Genomic DNA, 16,571 nt, shown 5'->3' with positions numbered 1-16,571 from the left:
ATTTACTGGCTTCAGTATTTCACATAAACCTCTTAACACATACTAGTTTCAAATGCCAGGTCGATTCCAAGCTTCAAAGCTCAATCTGTTTCAGCCCTTCTGTGCTCTTGGACTAAACAAAGTCCCCAGTTTTGTAAAAACAGGTACCAGAAGGTCATTCTGCTACGAAATGTTAAGAGACTCTTACAACAGGTAGGCACAACACCTAACCTGTCTAAGAGGAAGAGAGAGAAGAAAGGCCAAATGCATGTAGGATTCTCCTGAAAGTCAATGTTTGGAGCTTGACACTCTTGGAAAACTCACTGTAATAAACCATCACCTAATGCAGAAGATACTCTCTCAACAAACTACCTTTCTACTACCTCTCTTCACAGCAAGAAGATTTTAACAATAAACTACAACTTTTTACCCTTCCTCAGCTCTACTGAACATGGGCAGCTTATTTCCTGTAAAAATATACCTATTCTTACCCATTTTTCAGATTTAAAGAAAAAGCTTTATAGAACTACAAGACACAAAACCAACCAAACACCTTTTTTTTTTTTTTTTTTTACTATTTATAAATATGTATTCCGCACCATTCAGTGTTACTTCAGGAAAACTGTTAATTAAGGGAACAAATAATCATTTGAACCTTTCCAGAATGCAGAAATCCATTTGGATCAAATACACCTCTTTATTAAATGTGCAAAATACTAGAACTGGCATGCACATATTCGAAAGGTTATTATTTATGCAATAAAAGGGTAACTACAACCACCCGTATTTGTTAATAGGACATGGAAAAAGAACATTTAATCCTGGGATGGACCACAGAAGATGGACAATTCTAGAAAGTGTGCATCTTCAAATTACTAAGGTACCTCCTTTCACCAAATGTTACATTTATATTAGAACACAGTCTCACACATTGCCTCAAACAGATTAACAGCTTAAAATGTATTGCAATGCAGTATGGTATCATGAAACCAAATAAACAGCAGAATACAGCCATCTATTAATGGTTACTCAAGAAACTGCAAGTACTTCTGGTACAGAAATGCCTAGAACATCTTCAAGCATAGCCTTCCACAAAGCAATGCAATCAGTTTCAAGTGTGGGTGTTTCTTTCTGACCGCTTTACCTCTTGTACTCAACAAGAACCTCAGGAAACACCTGCCCCTTAAACATGGCCAAATGGCAATTACTGCAAAGTACTCTCAAGAAACCAACAGATCTCCTCTTAATTAAGCCTACAGAAAAAAATGGAATTCATACTAGAGAAGTCAATACCTACAATATACCTCATTTATTTTCTCCAGCTTTGGGACAGATCAGCCTAAATCTTTAACAACTGTTTGCCCGACCAGTCCTAAAAACTGAAATTCCATAATCTCTCTGCATCACCTTCCCTGGAGTCTAGCTACAAATTTTCTTCATTCACAGCATCATTCCCAAAGCTGGTGTATACTGATTATCCAGCACAGAGCTTTATTGTATTAAATGACCTCCTCCAGTGTCTCAGTATGTTATACTAACTTATCCCAGAATAAAAATTTGGCTTTGAGCAACTTGGCTGACACTTTCCTCTCTCAGCTACACTTTCTCCTGCTTTACTGCTTCAACCCTACATTTGATTTTTCTTTTTCAAATGTAGAACTTTTATCTCTGAGGTAAAACACTTCATTTCTATCAAGTCTCTGGAACCACACAGAAATAATCCCTTTTGGCATGTTCTATCATCTACTAAACAGGTTCACCAAGAGCACTAGACTTGCCTGTATGCTCAAAACAACAATAAAGACATTTAAGCAAACTAGAAAAACATACTTTTTTTCCTTATTCAGCCATGAAATGCAAATCATTCATTTCACCTTAGAAATGAATCACACAGCACCACAGAATATATGGACAATTTTATTTCTACATAAAAATGTATGTTCTGTGCTTGCATATCAAATGCAAACATTCAGTTTAAGAAAAATTCTAAAAGCGATGTTTAACTTGTAAGCTGTCACAAATTAAATACATCATGCTGCTCTGCAAGTCATAAAACACAGTGCAACACTGAAGTTTTCCTGTATTATTGCTCACATCACCATGAGATATTGTTACAGGCTGGACTGCTTTCAAGGAAAGTCTCAAATGAATTCTAACTACTGCAGACAAGTGCCACAGATGCTGTTTTTAAATAGCATGCAGATTCATTCTAATGCAAAATTTAACAACTTTTTATATATATTCAAAAACCTCCATTACTTTTCGGTTTTGTTACATGACTTCCAATTTTCCTTAGCTCTCAAAAAAGCAGAAAAACACCCATTTATACCTTTCCCACTCAGGAAAACATAAGTATGCTTTGGAGAACTTGGGAGAGAAAAGATATCCTGACAAATAAATTAGACACATCTGCTATAAATCTCTTCCTTTTTGTATAAGGATAACAGATGACTGCTAGAATACTTGTGAGATGCAAGTATCATGGGAACTACTACTACTGTTTATATTTCCTTTCCCCTTCCTCCTACTTCTACACAATATTTTATTCCATTATACTTTTGACACACGCAAAGACAGGAGAAAGTTAGCACAATTTTATAAGTAAAGGTTAAGAAGATCCTTCCTGTTCCTTCATGAACTATGGGGTAGAAAAAAGCTTAGCTAATACTACCCACTTCAGTATTAACTAAAAGGTTTCTCTTGTCTTCCTGGAAGCCAAATGATCAAAAGCATTTACATTATCAGAGTAAGCATCATTCTCAACTAGCTACATATTAAATTTAAAAAAAAAACAAGGAAAAAGTACTTACTATTTCTTTCTGTCCGTTTGGAAAAGAAAAAAATGAGCAGTGTTCTTATACACCAGATTCTTTAGAAGAAAAAGAAGAATTATATTAGTTAAAAAATACTACAGTAACCATTTCTGAAGTCATTTAGCAAGCAACACTTAGCAGATGAGATTATAGCTCACAAATACAAAGGACAGAAACCTTCAAACACTATTCATATAAAAACACTAAAAATTAAATTAGCATCTTCTCAACAAGACATCAATATTGCTCTAAATAAAAGCATCTTCTCCATTGAAATTAACTGTTACTTAAGGCAGAAATACTAAGGCAGCAGCAGCAATATCATCACTTGCTAAAAAATGTTCAGCTGAAAATTACTTAGTCATCACTTCTTATTTGATAGATTTATAATGCATTTTACCCAAAAAAAAAAAAAGACACTTAGCAGTTAAGGCCCAAAATTAACGCCAAGAGATTTGTGGGAAGAATTCTAATACCAATGAAAACCATGAGATAAGAGCTATTGTACAAATGCTCTCCCAAGCAGAATTAACTGACCTGAGTCCTAGTGATTTTAGAGAGCCCTAGTCAGTTTCTGCAGGGTTTCAGCTGACTTAGCTGGAGCAGTTTATGTCAAGATGAAGTTAAACTGATCTATGACCATTTTACAATTGACAGGTCTCTCTGCAATTACCAGGACTTCATTTGTTTTAAAGCTTAGAATTGCTTCTACATATTAAGCTGACACTTTTCCTGGTAAGCTTTTCAGTCTAAGCCAAGTGGCAAACCTCATACACCAAGCCATTCCAAGTATCCAAAACCCTCCTAATGTTAATTAAATAACAGAGCCTAAATTAGCAATGTTTCATTTAAGAAAAAAAACAATCTTAAAGGCTAGAAAGGTTATCTGACTAAAAGCATGCATAAGAAAGCAGGCAAAAGGCTTTAAGAGTTTTCACAATGACTTAATTATTAAGAACATCATCTGTATTTATACAATGGTTGCCCACTTAAAAATGCCTTGAAGTATTAACAACACAGCCCAAGTTAGGCAAGTTGGATGAGGCACCTGGAATCTGAAAGCAGCCTATCCAAGGTAAGAGAAAAAAGAAGTTTAAGTATTCCATGTTCAAAGGTCTGCTATAATAATTGATCTAATAATACAGGTGGATTTATCCACTTCAACGACACAAAATGTGTCTTCATAAAGTACCAAAAGACATAAATGTTTACAGGGTTTAAATTGCCTTAAATACCTTGTTACCCAGGCAAAAGCATTATTTCTTTTTAAATGTATGCTTAATAGTCTTCTACCTAAAGCTGTATTCTAAATATGAAGTCAGACATCATGAAATAAAGCATTTCCTCTGTAAGAAATCTGAGACAAAAGTTTAATAGCAGACCATTTCAACCAATTTTACAAAAAAGAAAACATATTTCTGTGAAAATCACAACATGCAGATTAAAACTAATTCAAATAAAGATCAGTTCAAGAAGAGCACCCTTCTAAAATGCTAACATATTTCTTCAACTTTTCGGGTATTTCAGTGTATATTTAAAATTAATGAAGTTATATTCCTAAAGCTTAACTTGCTCTACACCAACATCAGTAACTTGCTGAGACCCTGAGGGACTGACCTAAGGCAGAAATAACTTGGTGACTGACTGCAAGCTGGAAAAGGCAGACATACTCCAGTTTGATTAGGTCTGAAAAATCTCTAGAGCTATTACTGGGTGGCACCAGGCATTCAGCATGGAGTCACCTCTTGACCTAGAACAAAGACAAGCTGGCAGCTGCTTGCCATTCATATCTGCCAAAAAAAGCTGAAGGGGAATAGCTTAAGGAAAAAAAAAATCTGATAAACAGTTGCAAGTCATAAGAAAACAACAGACTGATTCTAAGCACTAGTAAGCTGACATCTAAATCAGAATTTTACAGAGAGCCATCTTGAGAAAAATAAGCAGAACTGGAAGAAAAACTAGAGAATAAAAGTCCAACATGTAAATTCAAACCACAGCACTAGAAGCCATCACCTTCAATAATAAAGGCTTTTATTTCTACACTAATTCTAACACACCTATGTGAAAGGAGGCTTCCTCTTTTACAGTCCTTTCCTATCAGCATGAACAAGCCTCACATATTAACAAAAAGACTTTGAAATGCTTGTCCTTAAGAACCAAATTAATTCATATTACTGCCAAAGATTAATTTGAGCTCTAATTTCTATATTAATCCTTTCCAGTCAAGATCCTGCTGCCCATGTATCCTCTCTGCTGGAGTCCACAACAACAGCATATCAGTATATTACAGATAACACAGTATGACATACAAAAAGCCTCTTCACCTTGGGGGTTCTCCACATGTTACATTATGCTGACCCACGCTCATCAAACTTGCAAATCCTCAAATATTTACTTTGACTTTGCCTTTCAAGTCTAAAGCTAGGGCATCTACAAACCATGCCTTCATACAGAGGTGCTGTACAAATGGAAGTACTTGCGATCCTTTCAGCAAATTAGCCACTGCACTGCGCTCCCCGTCGGTAGGAGAGATGCTCAGTAGGCTGCTCTCACCTTCCTGATGGTCTGAAGGAAGGAGAGGCAGCAAAGCAGCTGCTCAGTGAGGTGGGAGCCCATTTTGTTACTTTTAGAAAAGTAGATTTCTTAGACAACAAAAGCCACTCATCAGGATAAGCAGCCAATCAACTCAGTGAAACAAATATGTAGGCAATACTTTCTCTAGGTCACATACAATGAAGCCTGCATATTTACTTGTTGAATAAAACAATCAATGATTTTTCAGAAAAACAGCTAATTATGTAAAAGTAGTTTTCAACACACTTAGGGTGATTACCTTTCAAGTCCATTCTCTGTTAATAGTCACTAACACATGAAAGTAAATTTCTCCATTAATTCTTGTATATTTCCCAGGTTTATACACCACATTTTACATGTAAGTGACATACTTTTGGTTACTTCTGTATAGTAATGGTACTTCTCAAATTGCAGTAAAAATAAAACCCAAGAAATAGAGTAAAAATAAAACCCTTATACTCAATTACCTTACAGCTGCTCAGACACAGCTCTCTAGACCCAGTATGATTTTGATAAGCCAAGTAACTTTAGATGCTATTATCTTTTGATGATAAGACTTAGTTCTATACTAAACCCAGACCCATGAGAGACATTCTCCTCAAAGAAAGTATCTGCCTAACTACTTGAATCTATTTTAGAAGAAAAAATTCAGCAAGTTATGACATCTCAAGAATTGTCAAAGCAAACCCAAACCCCTGCTGAGATGTATTTTCCATCTCCTTTTATAAAAGAGACAGCAGTTAGAAAATAAAAAAGGCATATTTACTTACATCAATGGAAATGCAAAAAATGGAAGTGTCATTGTCAGTCTTGCTGTCCATTCGTCAGGAAGACACCACAAATATACAATTAAGCAAGTAATAAGGTAAAGAAGTGAGGAGTAGAGAAGAAGCCTTCCAACCCATAGTTTCTGTAGCCTCTGATTTTTTTCTCTGAATTCTTCTAATGTCTGTATTTCCTGCAAATAAATAGGGTTCAGCTTTATTAGTGCAATTAGTAAGAGGTTTTACTAAGCTGCCTTGAAATGTTTGCTAAAATCAGCCCTAGCAATCTGATACTTGATTAGAAAAGTCGAGCAGCTCTTTGATAAATGACAATATTTGCCCAAAGATAACTTTCATAGCATAAATACTCCACACTAATTTGGCTATGATATGGGCCACTTGCACCTTATTAGCAATTGGTAAGAGAAGTTAAAAAACAGCACTTTTCCACAATTGTAATGCATTAGTATATTTGGGACAAGTGAAAAATACCAGTATCTTATGAATGGCAGTCTTTACTATCACATAAGTCACTACTAACCATTCTCGGCATTCTAAAGCTTTCATCAGGTACCTGTGGAATTTTAAACGCCTCTGACACTTTTCTACTAACATGGTGAATCGCTGGAACCACTCCACCATTTTACTTGTTTTTCTCTCTGTACTTTCCTCACATTAAGAGTGAAATCATGAACATCTGTATGATGCTTCTGCTATATCAATAAGTGATCAAGCAATGCTCTGCCATGATAACCATTTTGACCGTATTTCAAGTGACAACAGAAATACTCACAGTTTCATTAAAAGGAAAACAAACATATCAACAGCATATTTCAAAACAGTTAATTTCCCCACAGAGTATAGACATCTGTCACAAACACCGGTGAAAAATCACAATTGATTACTGAACAATCTATCAGGTTATTCTGACCTTACTAACTACCACTAGAGTTATAACTTCTGCACATAAAACCATACATTGAAGCTTTTCTAATCAACCTGATGAATGGAACTTTGCATTAGTGACACTTTCCTTTACATGGGACTTAAACAATTAGTTATAACTGAATTGTTTAATCAAGGTAGCTTCATACTCATTCCCATTTCAGGCTCTCTAAATAAATATTTGCCCTGTAGTTTCCCACTATCTATTAAACAGTATTGGTTTTTTAAATGGCTAAACAGTAAGGGGGAAAATTTATAACAATTCCTCTGATATGCAGAATCTCTACTACTGGAATAATTACCAAAATAATTTAAAATTTCATGAGAGTATTTTACCTAATGTGAGAGAAATACATGGCCAGCAAAATGGACGTATATTTCTAAACAAAAAATCAAACAAAACACCAAAAAGCAAACACATACCTTATCTAGTTTTTCTAATACTTCTACAGTGGAAGGCTTTGCCTGCTTACAAGGGAAAGAACAAAGATATTAATCTCACTTCTAAAAACTCGGTATTTTGTGGATTACTGTACATTAACAGTTTCCTAAGAAAAAGACATACCCATAATAGATTAATAAATTATCTATTTTACATAAAGGTAACAAGTTTTCCTACTTTAGTGTGACAAATAGAAGGGACTGTAATGAATCGCTATTTTACAGCTGGCATTACTCTAACCGGAAAGCTCCTCTCCTACATCACAAAAAATGAAAATCTATAATGCTTCTACAGCAATAATGAACGTGTAGGTAGAAAGCAAAACAAGAACAGAATTGATGAGTGGCAGAAATAGGCAAAACACAGAGAATATAGAGAGGAAGCCCTAATCTGAGTACTCCAGCTTTTTATTACTATTCATTCCATATAAGGACACATGGCATAAATAAATCATAAGCACCTGCAAGTAAGGGCTCTCATCACCAGTAAAATTCCCTATAGGAGCAACTGGAAATCCACATTCTAGGACTCTTTCCTAATTTCTGAGAATTATCAAGCCACAATCTTGCCTCACCCTTCACAGGACAAATTCAAAAGCCATAGCTCACACTACATTACCCTGAAAGTGAGTCTCTATTATACAAAACTGACAGTCCACCTAAAGTTTCACCTTTAATGGAGTTTTGTATGGAAGACTTTGCAGTCAATTGCTAATAAGCAAAGGCAAACCTAGACTCAAGCAACTCACACCTGCCAGGAGAGTAGTCAAAAACGTCACGCCTCTTCTTCCTCCTCAACTCAGTACACCACTCAACAACCAATAAAAGCAGATAGAAAGACAGACTTGTACAGGAGTAAGTAGCTACCAAGCTATTTGTTTAAACAGCCAGAAATGTATTCTGCACATACCCATTTTTACCTAGGTCACCAATCTTTCAAGTCACAGATGCTGCAGTTTCTATCCCAATGATGCACCACAAAAGTATTTAGATTTACAGAAGGAGTTAAAACTGTATTAAGTTAACCAAGCCAATGCCAGACTGGGACTGCAAAGGAAATGAAGGACAACAGCAGAGTTTCACAGCTTAGTGATTTAGTAAAGAATACTTTTGGTCATGATATCTCACTACTGGACTTTTAAGTGACATACTAACAGAAAAGGTTCAGCACTATCATTCAGCCAGCATTAATAGGTAACATGTCCTAGATACTCCCATCTTCTGGACTTAACATTATTACATTGCTACACAATGTTACTTACCCTCCATCTTGAAATCAATCCACCCATCTTCTATTGTGGACAAATACTGGCAGAGCTATCAATCTTCTACGAGGATTCACAGCTAGGAATAAAGCATTAAGCACTTAGGAGTAATCTAACAACATAATCAAAGATTCTCAAATTCATTCCAACATCTTAAGAAATCAAAATATTGTATAAAGCTATTGTCTAGCTATCTACCTATGTGCTATTTTTAAATTCAGTTTTCTGATTCATAGGCCATCCTGTATGTCTGTTGATCAGCTCAGATGTAGCCAAAGTTATTTTTATTTTCGAAATACCTAACCAGCAGGGAATTCTCAAAAACACAGGCACAAATGAACTGCAAAAAGAGCCACCAAAATACTCCAGCAGAAAAACAATTTTAAAAACTTAGTATTGGGCACGTTTATTTAAGATACTGATTTCCAGTTATTTCCTCTGCTGCCCCTAAGCATAACTCAGTATTCCTTTTTAGCTGCAACTCTAGGCATTCAGCATCAACACCCTGTTAACATCTCATCCTGTTCATGAGAAAATTTCTCTAATAAATCTATTTCCTTTTTATGCTCTCATCAACAAGAATGTGCTGTGTGCTCAGTTTTAAGTTCAAAGATTTCATTTGCTATACAAAAGCACTACATTGGCAGGTCTTCCCTGCACAACTCACAACCCAGTCATCAGCACATGAAATGACTCTAAAACAGCTCCAAAGGGGCAAGAGCAGCTCACCTCACCCCACACAAACCTGGAGCCCATGAACAACGTTAATTTGGTGATCTGGGCTCCTGAAACAAAATTGCAGCAGCTTTCCATTAGAAGATAGTTGAATCAATTGAACCTTAGGATAGCAGACTTTCTCTCCATCCATATAAGATACAAGTTTTTTTACCTATTTAACAAAAAAGTAATCAGTTCCAAACAACCCTGAGAGTAAACTAAAGCTCAATCCCAACCAGGACTCAAACCTTTTTCACTCTGGAATGAAACGATAACACTTAACAAAGCAATGATCTAGGTAGACAGAAATATAAGTGATCATTATCTTGCTTATTAAGTTTCCTTTGGCCAAAAATGGAAAAATACATTTCAACCCAAATTTGTTTTCAAATTGTCTGAGGCCATTAGAGCAATTTAATATGTACAGGATATGCATTGCTTACTAGCACAAACACTGTTATAGTCTGGTAACCTCCTCACCTTTTAAAAAAGCCAAGGACTTCAGAACTATAGGCCCTACTGGTTTCAGAAACCCATCCTTAAAGATAAGGAAATCCATATCAGAAATGCCACAAGAACGAAGCTAGAACAGATGGGCAAACCAGCTCCACTGCTGCCAAATTAGTAGCACAAAGGGGTGAGATATAGAAAAAGCAATTACCCCTTGGACTCGAACAAATTCTCAAAATAATCACTAGTGCAGCAATTCACCTCAGTAAAACAGCAGTCTTTTTTTTTAACACACACACAATCGAACACCAAGAATTTTACACAACTGTGACTTTGCAGATACAAGTGTGGTTTTGCATTATGGATATTGCAGTAGATCTGAGCCTACACTTTCTTCCCAGATATTTCTACAGACATAGATAGCTTTTACATTGTTTTGCAATAAAGATACTGTGTCAAATAGCCAAGTGAGAAGTCTGTAAAGCCAGCACAAGGCTCCCAAATCTAGCGGGTTTCCCTAGCATTGTCACTGCCCTTAGGAGCAATAATGGCTCTGAGCTGTGGGCATAGAGAGACACAGAGATGCTCACATGGCCTTTGTGTGTGCCATTTTCCTTCAAACCATAGTTTGAGAACCTCTCCACTAGAAGTGTTAGAGGATCTTTTGGGAACAAATTATCCTTGAGCTACTGGTGACTTGACTTATAGCAATAACACATTCACAGTGCTATTGCTACACGAGGTGTTTTTTTTAAATACCTGGCAAATGCTTGGAAGAGAAACGGGTTTGACAAGTGTCACTATGAATCTGATTTTACAGGAGCTATGAGGATGACAGGCTTTACAGATGCTGCTCTGCCAGTCTGCAATACTACCAAAACCCTTCCCCAAAGAAGTGTTAAGGGATTAGGGCCACTAGATTCACGTTTACAGTTCAGTCACTGAATCCTCAGTGAGGAGGTAGAAAATTTTCTATGATTACTATGGAGTGCCTCAGATGTTTTTAATTCTTCCCCTCTCTTCTTCTTGACATGACAACACAAAGTGTCTTCAACTGCTTTAAACTCTCCTCCTTCCTCCTTACCTGCCACTCCACATACCTACCACTAATATCTATCCTACTATTCATGGCAAGAGATCATCCACAAGTTACTTCCTTCCCGTGCTCTAAACAACAAATTATTGCATAGGACTTTTCCCTTCTGAAGACTGCACTCTAGCACAGAGCTGTGCATTTCACTGACTAAGCAGTAGAGCAGTTGGACTTATTTCCACACACATTATCACTGATGTAACACACAAGTAAGACAGCTGCAACGTGTCCTAGGCTTAAAACAGACAACAGATGCATTAAAAACACTGAACAGAGAAGCTTAAGAAAGCACTACTATCAATTTTATTACCTGACTCTCTCAAAAAAAAAAAAAAAAACATTTCTAGCAGCTCCTCTATTCCCAAAACATTCAAGTTATTTATTAAAAATAAGAAGTACCAGACTAAGAAACCAGAGCAGAAAAAGTTTCTCCTTTGAAAGAGGCATAAATCCACTAAGTCATCCGCACCCATCCACCCAGGTGGAGAAAATAGCTTCATGATCTCATTACACTTTTATCAAGTCAGTCTCAAATTTCTTCAGGCTTGTTAATGTTTTAAAGATTAGAAGTCCTCCAAAACTCAGTCTCCCAAGTAAATTTTAATAAATGACATGCTGAAATTCAAGACTGAATAACATCAAGAGAAGACATACTACAAGAAAAAAAAGGAAGTTAGAAACTTGTAATCAAGGCCTTGCATACAGCCATACAGACCTCTCCCCTAAGGAATGGGCAATGCTTTTGAAATAGATCTTTTTGCAGACTTAGTAATTCCACTTTTTTCTAAGTATTTTTAGATATTTACCACTACAAGGAACATAAACTCTACTTTTCAAATTGAATCTCTAGTTCTGCTCACAGTTCACTCACCTCAGAAACTTCCACTGGGACAAAAAAAAGTTTCTCCAGCTGAGTGCCACGGACAAGGAAACAAGCAAAACCAAACCAGGAGCATCACCCACCACCTACTGCTAGCCTGTCCTAGGACACCTCAGTTACAACAAAATACTAAACTTTTTTTCCATTTAAACTTCATTTTCGGCTGTTTTCGTCTGGATGCATCCCACAGAAGCCCTATGCTTTTTAGAGCCTCAACTAAAAAAGGCAAATTGGTTCCCACAGGGGCTGCACAGCGACGGAGCGAGAAGTGGGTGGGTCAGGCGCTCTTTTTTGAAACCCAACCCGGTGCAGCCTGCGCGAGGGGCCGCTAGCGCCGGGCCCGGCGGGCCGGGAGGGCGTTGGCAGAGGTCAGCGGAGCCCCCGGCTCCCCGGCCGGGACAGCCGCACGGCTCCCCGCTTCCGGCCAGGGCGCCCGCCGCCCTTCCCCGCAACGGGGGCTTCCTCTTCCAAGGCTGCACCACGGCCCACGCCGCCCCGCTGCCCGGAGGGAGAGAGAGGGGGCACCTGCCGCCCTGCTCCGCTTCCTGCCTTGGGGCCGGTACCTGAGTGCTCCTATGGGGAGCGCCGGGCGCCCCTCACCCGCCAGCCCGCGCCCCTCTCCCACCGCGGAGCCGCTCGGGGCCGGGCCGGGCCGGGCCGCGCATCCCCCGCCATCGCGTACCTGCCGCGGGCCGGGCCGCGCATCCCGCCCGCCGCCAACGCCGCCGCAGGAGGAGCGCGGCGCGCGGGCGCTGCTCCCACCAGGCCCCGCGCGGGCACGGCAGCCAATCAGCGCCTCGCTGCCGCGGGGCGCGCTGGAGCGGGGCGGGGCCGGACCGGGCCGCGCTGAGGGCGGTGGCTGAGGCGGGGCTGGGCGGTTCTGTGTGCGCTCCGCTCCGCGCTCCGCTCCGTACAGTGCCGTGCCGCTCCGAACCGTACCGGATCGCACCCGACCGTGCCGTGACGTGCCGATGCGCCGCTTCCGCCGCGCTTCACGGCCCGGCCCGGGCGGTGTCGCGGGCGGCTCTGCCCAGCCAAGTCCAGGCGGCCGGTGTCGGAAGGCTCTCACCGCCGGCGGCACCGCGGGCGGCAAGCCCGTCTTCTTGCGGCTGTCGCTGATCTCTTACAGAAAATAAAAGTGTTTTAATGTAAAAACGGAGGAACGTGAGGGTCAAACTGCCGTGGAGGTTTGCAGGCCTCGTGACACTAGTGTTAGCCAATGAAGCAGTGCTGACAAAGAGGCGGCGTGCTGCTGTGTGTACTGCAGGCAGGCGCGGAGTCCCGTTAGGGTCACGGCACAGGGCTGCTCTCACCGTCCCCTTCGTTCCAGTCGGCATGTGTCTTTGGAGAGAAGCAGAACTCTGAATGTCTTTAAATCCCATTACTGTAATCACAGTGTCCTCTCCCTTGGTGCTGTACTTCCATCAGCTTTCTTACGTCGCTGGCACCCGTCCCTTGCCTTATGGCGACAGGATACAGGAACAGAGAATAAATACTTGCTCTGTTTGCACTGTATTTCTGACATGCCCTGTTCAGAAGTTTTACCACTACACTGACACAAGTGCGTGTGCATAGATGTGGAAGAAAGTCCTTCCAAGTGCCTTGTAGTAAAAATTGCTATGCAAAAGCTGTACATCTTCAGCTGACCCTGCATTGTTGAACTTCTTGTATGTAAGAGTGCATCATAATGCAGCCTATAAATGTTGGGGTTTTCCCAGCTGTGGTAGGTTGACCCTTGTCAGGAGGTAAACACCCACGTAACCTCCTGCTCCTACCCCCTCAGGAAGATGGGGGAGATACTAGGGCAAGTCAGAGAGCTCATGGGTTGGATTAAAGGAAAGTTTAGTAAGTGAATGAAAGAAAAAAAAAAAAAAAAAAAAGTGATGCAAGGGAAATAACTAACCACCTCCCACAAGCATACTGATGCCCAGCAAGTCTTCCAGCAATTGTTGATTCTGGAAGACAAACCCCCCCTCCCACCTTCTCATTCTGCAATACCAGTTTTATTGCTGAGAATGACATTATGTGGTACGGAATATCCTCTTGGCCAGTTTGGGTGTGCTGTCCTGGCTGTTTCCCCTCCCAAAATTGTTGCCTACCCCCAGCCTACTCTCTAAAGGAGTAGAGCATGAGAAAAGGTAAAGCCTCGATGCTGTGCAAGTCCTGTTCAGCAATGGCCAAAACATTGCTGTGTCAGCAGTGCTGTTCTAGTCACAGAACACAAAACACAGCAGCATATGGGCTGTGTGAAGAAAATTGCTTCATCCCATCCCTGTACATGAACTCAAAAAGAATAGGAAAAGCTTTTAGACCAGGTGAGGACAAAAAAGATATCCCACCACCTGTCCAGGCAATGCAATCAGCTTCAAGCTTTAAGTGGTAGAGCTGCTGAGTCTGATCATCTGCATGCATTCATTCTTAGTCTGGACATTGGGAAGTTGATGTGTTTAGCTCCTGCCAGTGTTCAGTGTGAATCTTGCTGCTCACATGATTACAGTATCAGATAAGTAACAACTTTAGCTGTAAATCTGGTTTAGAACTGGCTTCAAGACACTTCATTCAAATCAAGATAGTGGTGATCAATGGAGAGCCACTGACTCTACCGGAAATACTCTGCTATCGATTACAGAGCTCACCTACATATACAACTTCATTTTTCTCATTGAGACCTAGACTGTTCCTTCCTTTCCAAGTGGAAAAAAGACTCAGCCTCTCCTACTCTTCAGGTTGCACTCTAGAGCCACTTCTACTTAAATCCTTGTAACAATGACTACCACTTTGCTGAGAGGATATCTTTCTTTTTTGTTTCAGATCAATAGTCCACTTCTGACTTTGATACTTCAAAGTGGTATGTTGCTGGAGAGACACTGATTTAAATCTTAATTTTTAAGCTAACAAATTGAAGTGTGCTGACATCTTTTTCCATGGTATAGCACCATATCCATTTAAAATAAATACAAATAATGAAGATACCATGTTTAAAGGCATTTGGAAATGCTGCAGGCCATACTAGTGTCTCTAAGAATCTGCTGCTTTTTTTTTTTTTTTTTTTTTTGCTTTCTTCCTTTTCCAGAAATGTCATAAATACTTTCTAGTTACAACAAAATTGATTCTGGCTGAACCAGAATTGTGAAGGAGATTGCAAACTCTTCTTCTGTCCTTGGGGTCTTTTGCAGAGCTGGTTTTTATGCAGGCCTCTGCCATGAAGTTCTAATCATTGCTATTCAGTTGTGGATCTCTGTAACTGGTAGTTTAAAAAAGTACTGTTAGCTACCATTCTGAACCTTACATGCAGATAAACCTCTCAGCTGGGTGATGTTATACAATAGCATGCAGCTCCCTGTTTGCTTAAGCACCAAGATCTACCTAAAAAAAAAGAAATTATGCCCATGTAGCTGCTGAAGATAATAAAACTGAGTATAAAAACATAACTTTGAATCAGCCAGCTTAAAACTTTCATTAATCTGGTTCAAAACTGCCCCCTACAGAGTATTTAAAACTCTTAAATAGATTCCCTTCAAAATCCTTCATTATCAGTGGGATTAGTGTTTAAACTGACTTTGCATTACCACTCTAGCAGCAGAGTACATCTTCAGAATTTTCCCCAGCATCATAGGCGGCATTTAGCACTTTCAGTCCCTCTATATGCAGAACACTGAACAATCAACTTATTTTAAAATTAAACAATAAGCTTAGTTTAAAATGTTTTGATCTTGCATCCTAAGACTGCTATTGAGAAGAGTTTTTCCATGGTAACATTTGTAGCATTCCTATATTTTACCAATATATGTAGCCTAGTAGTCCAATTTATTTTTCTAAATCAGTATATGGGTCTGTACATTATTTGGAAAATGCTGTCTTTTTAAGAGAAACTTAGTATTGCCAAATTGTGTTTACTTGAGGCTTTTAATTTAAAATGGACCCTTTTGGACGTCTCTGGCTGGTGAAGCCATGCGGATGCTGGGGAGTTTTAGATGGGGAAACAGAACCTTTGTTTACACTGCAAATGGATTGCAGCAGATGAAGGTATGTATATAGCCTAAAGACCATGAGCTTCACTGCCCATGCTGTGACTGTACTCTGTGCTATCCCACCATTTTTTTCACATCCCAGTTATTGGGAATAAGGTGCTTCTGTACATTGCATTGCTCAGGCTGAAACTGGGGTAGCGCAGTTCCCTGGTGTGCCTTGGCCATTCTGTGCTCATTGCTGTACACCACAGGGGACTCCTCAAGAGCACAGCCACTCCAGGCCACTTCCTCATGCCCTGTGTGCACGGCAGTGATTAAAGCAAGCCCAAACTGTTAGGGACACAATCCCAAAGTGTTAGGGACACAATCCCAAGCTGTTAGGGACACTATCCAGGCTCTCCTCAGCTCTGCTCTCCACCTGCAAAGCCACTCTACCACCACTGGTGGAATAAAGGTGGTGCCGGCATCCTGACATCCCATCCTCAGTGGAAGGTGCCACAGCCAGTGGTGTTAGTGGACACCAAAATTTAATCTGGTCAACAATGGACCACGTGTCTTGAGGCCTGGAATCTGTTTTCTCTGCATCTTGAGCAGAATGAGTGCTTGCTGGTATTTCATAAATGACACACACATAGTAATTGACACACATTTTTGAATGCCCTATGTAATTCAGCTTTGG

At 39.8% G+C, this 16,571-nt stretch overlaps 1 protein-coding gene across 4 annotated transcripts in view; it reads right to left on the bottom strand.

Moving 5' to 3' along the window:
* Positions 1-12,688, bottom strand: part of LNPK (lunapark, ER junction formation factor) — a 41,696-nt gene extending 29,008 nt beyond the window's left edge. Inside the window, exons 1-5 of one of the 4 annotated variants that reach the window (XM_053947982.1) lie at positions 12,604-12,688; positions 8,779-8,860; positions 7,499-7,543; positions 6,137-6,324; positions 2,790-2,848 (exon numbers count right to left, since the gene is read on the bottom strand). In XM_053947982.1, the coding sequence (XP_053803957.1) occupies positions 2,790-2,848; positions 6,137-6,324; positions 7,499-7,543; positions 8,779-8,805 (319 nt within the window). In that variant the 5' untranslated portion in view covers positions 8,806-8,860; positions 12,604-12,688. Of the gene's footprint in view, positions 1-2,789; positions 2,849-6,136; positions 6,325-7,498; positions 7,544-8,778; positions 8,861-11,912; positions 12,454-12,484; positions 12,576-12,603 lie in introns of those variants that run through there. The other 3 variants (XM_053947985.1, XM_053947984.1, XM_053947983.1) reach the window with 3 other exon arrangements.
* Positions 12,689-16,571: the final 3,883 nt, after the last annotated feature.

This window comes from Vidua chalybeata, chromosome 7 (genome assembly GCF_026979565.1).
Source record: "Vidua chalybeata isolate OUT-0048 chromosome 7, bVidCha1 merged haplotype, whole genome shotgun sequence".
NCBI lineage: Eukaryota > Metazoa > Chordata > Aves > Passeriformes > Viduidae > Vidua > Vidua chalybeata.
The sequence above is the reverse complement of the archived record's forward strand: the minus strand, read 5'-3'. Positions and strand labels throughout refer to the sequence as shown.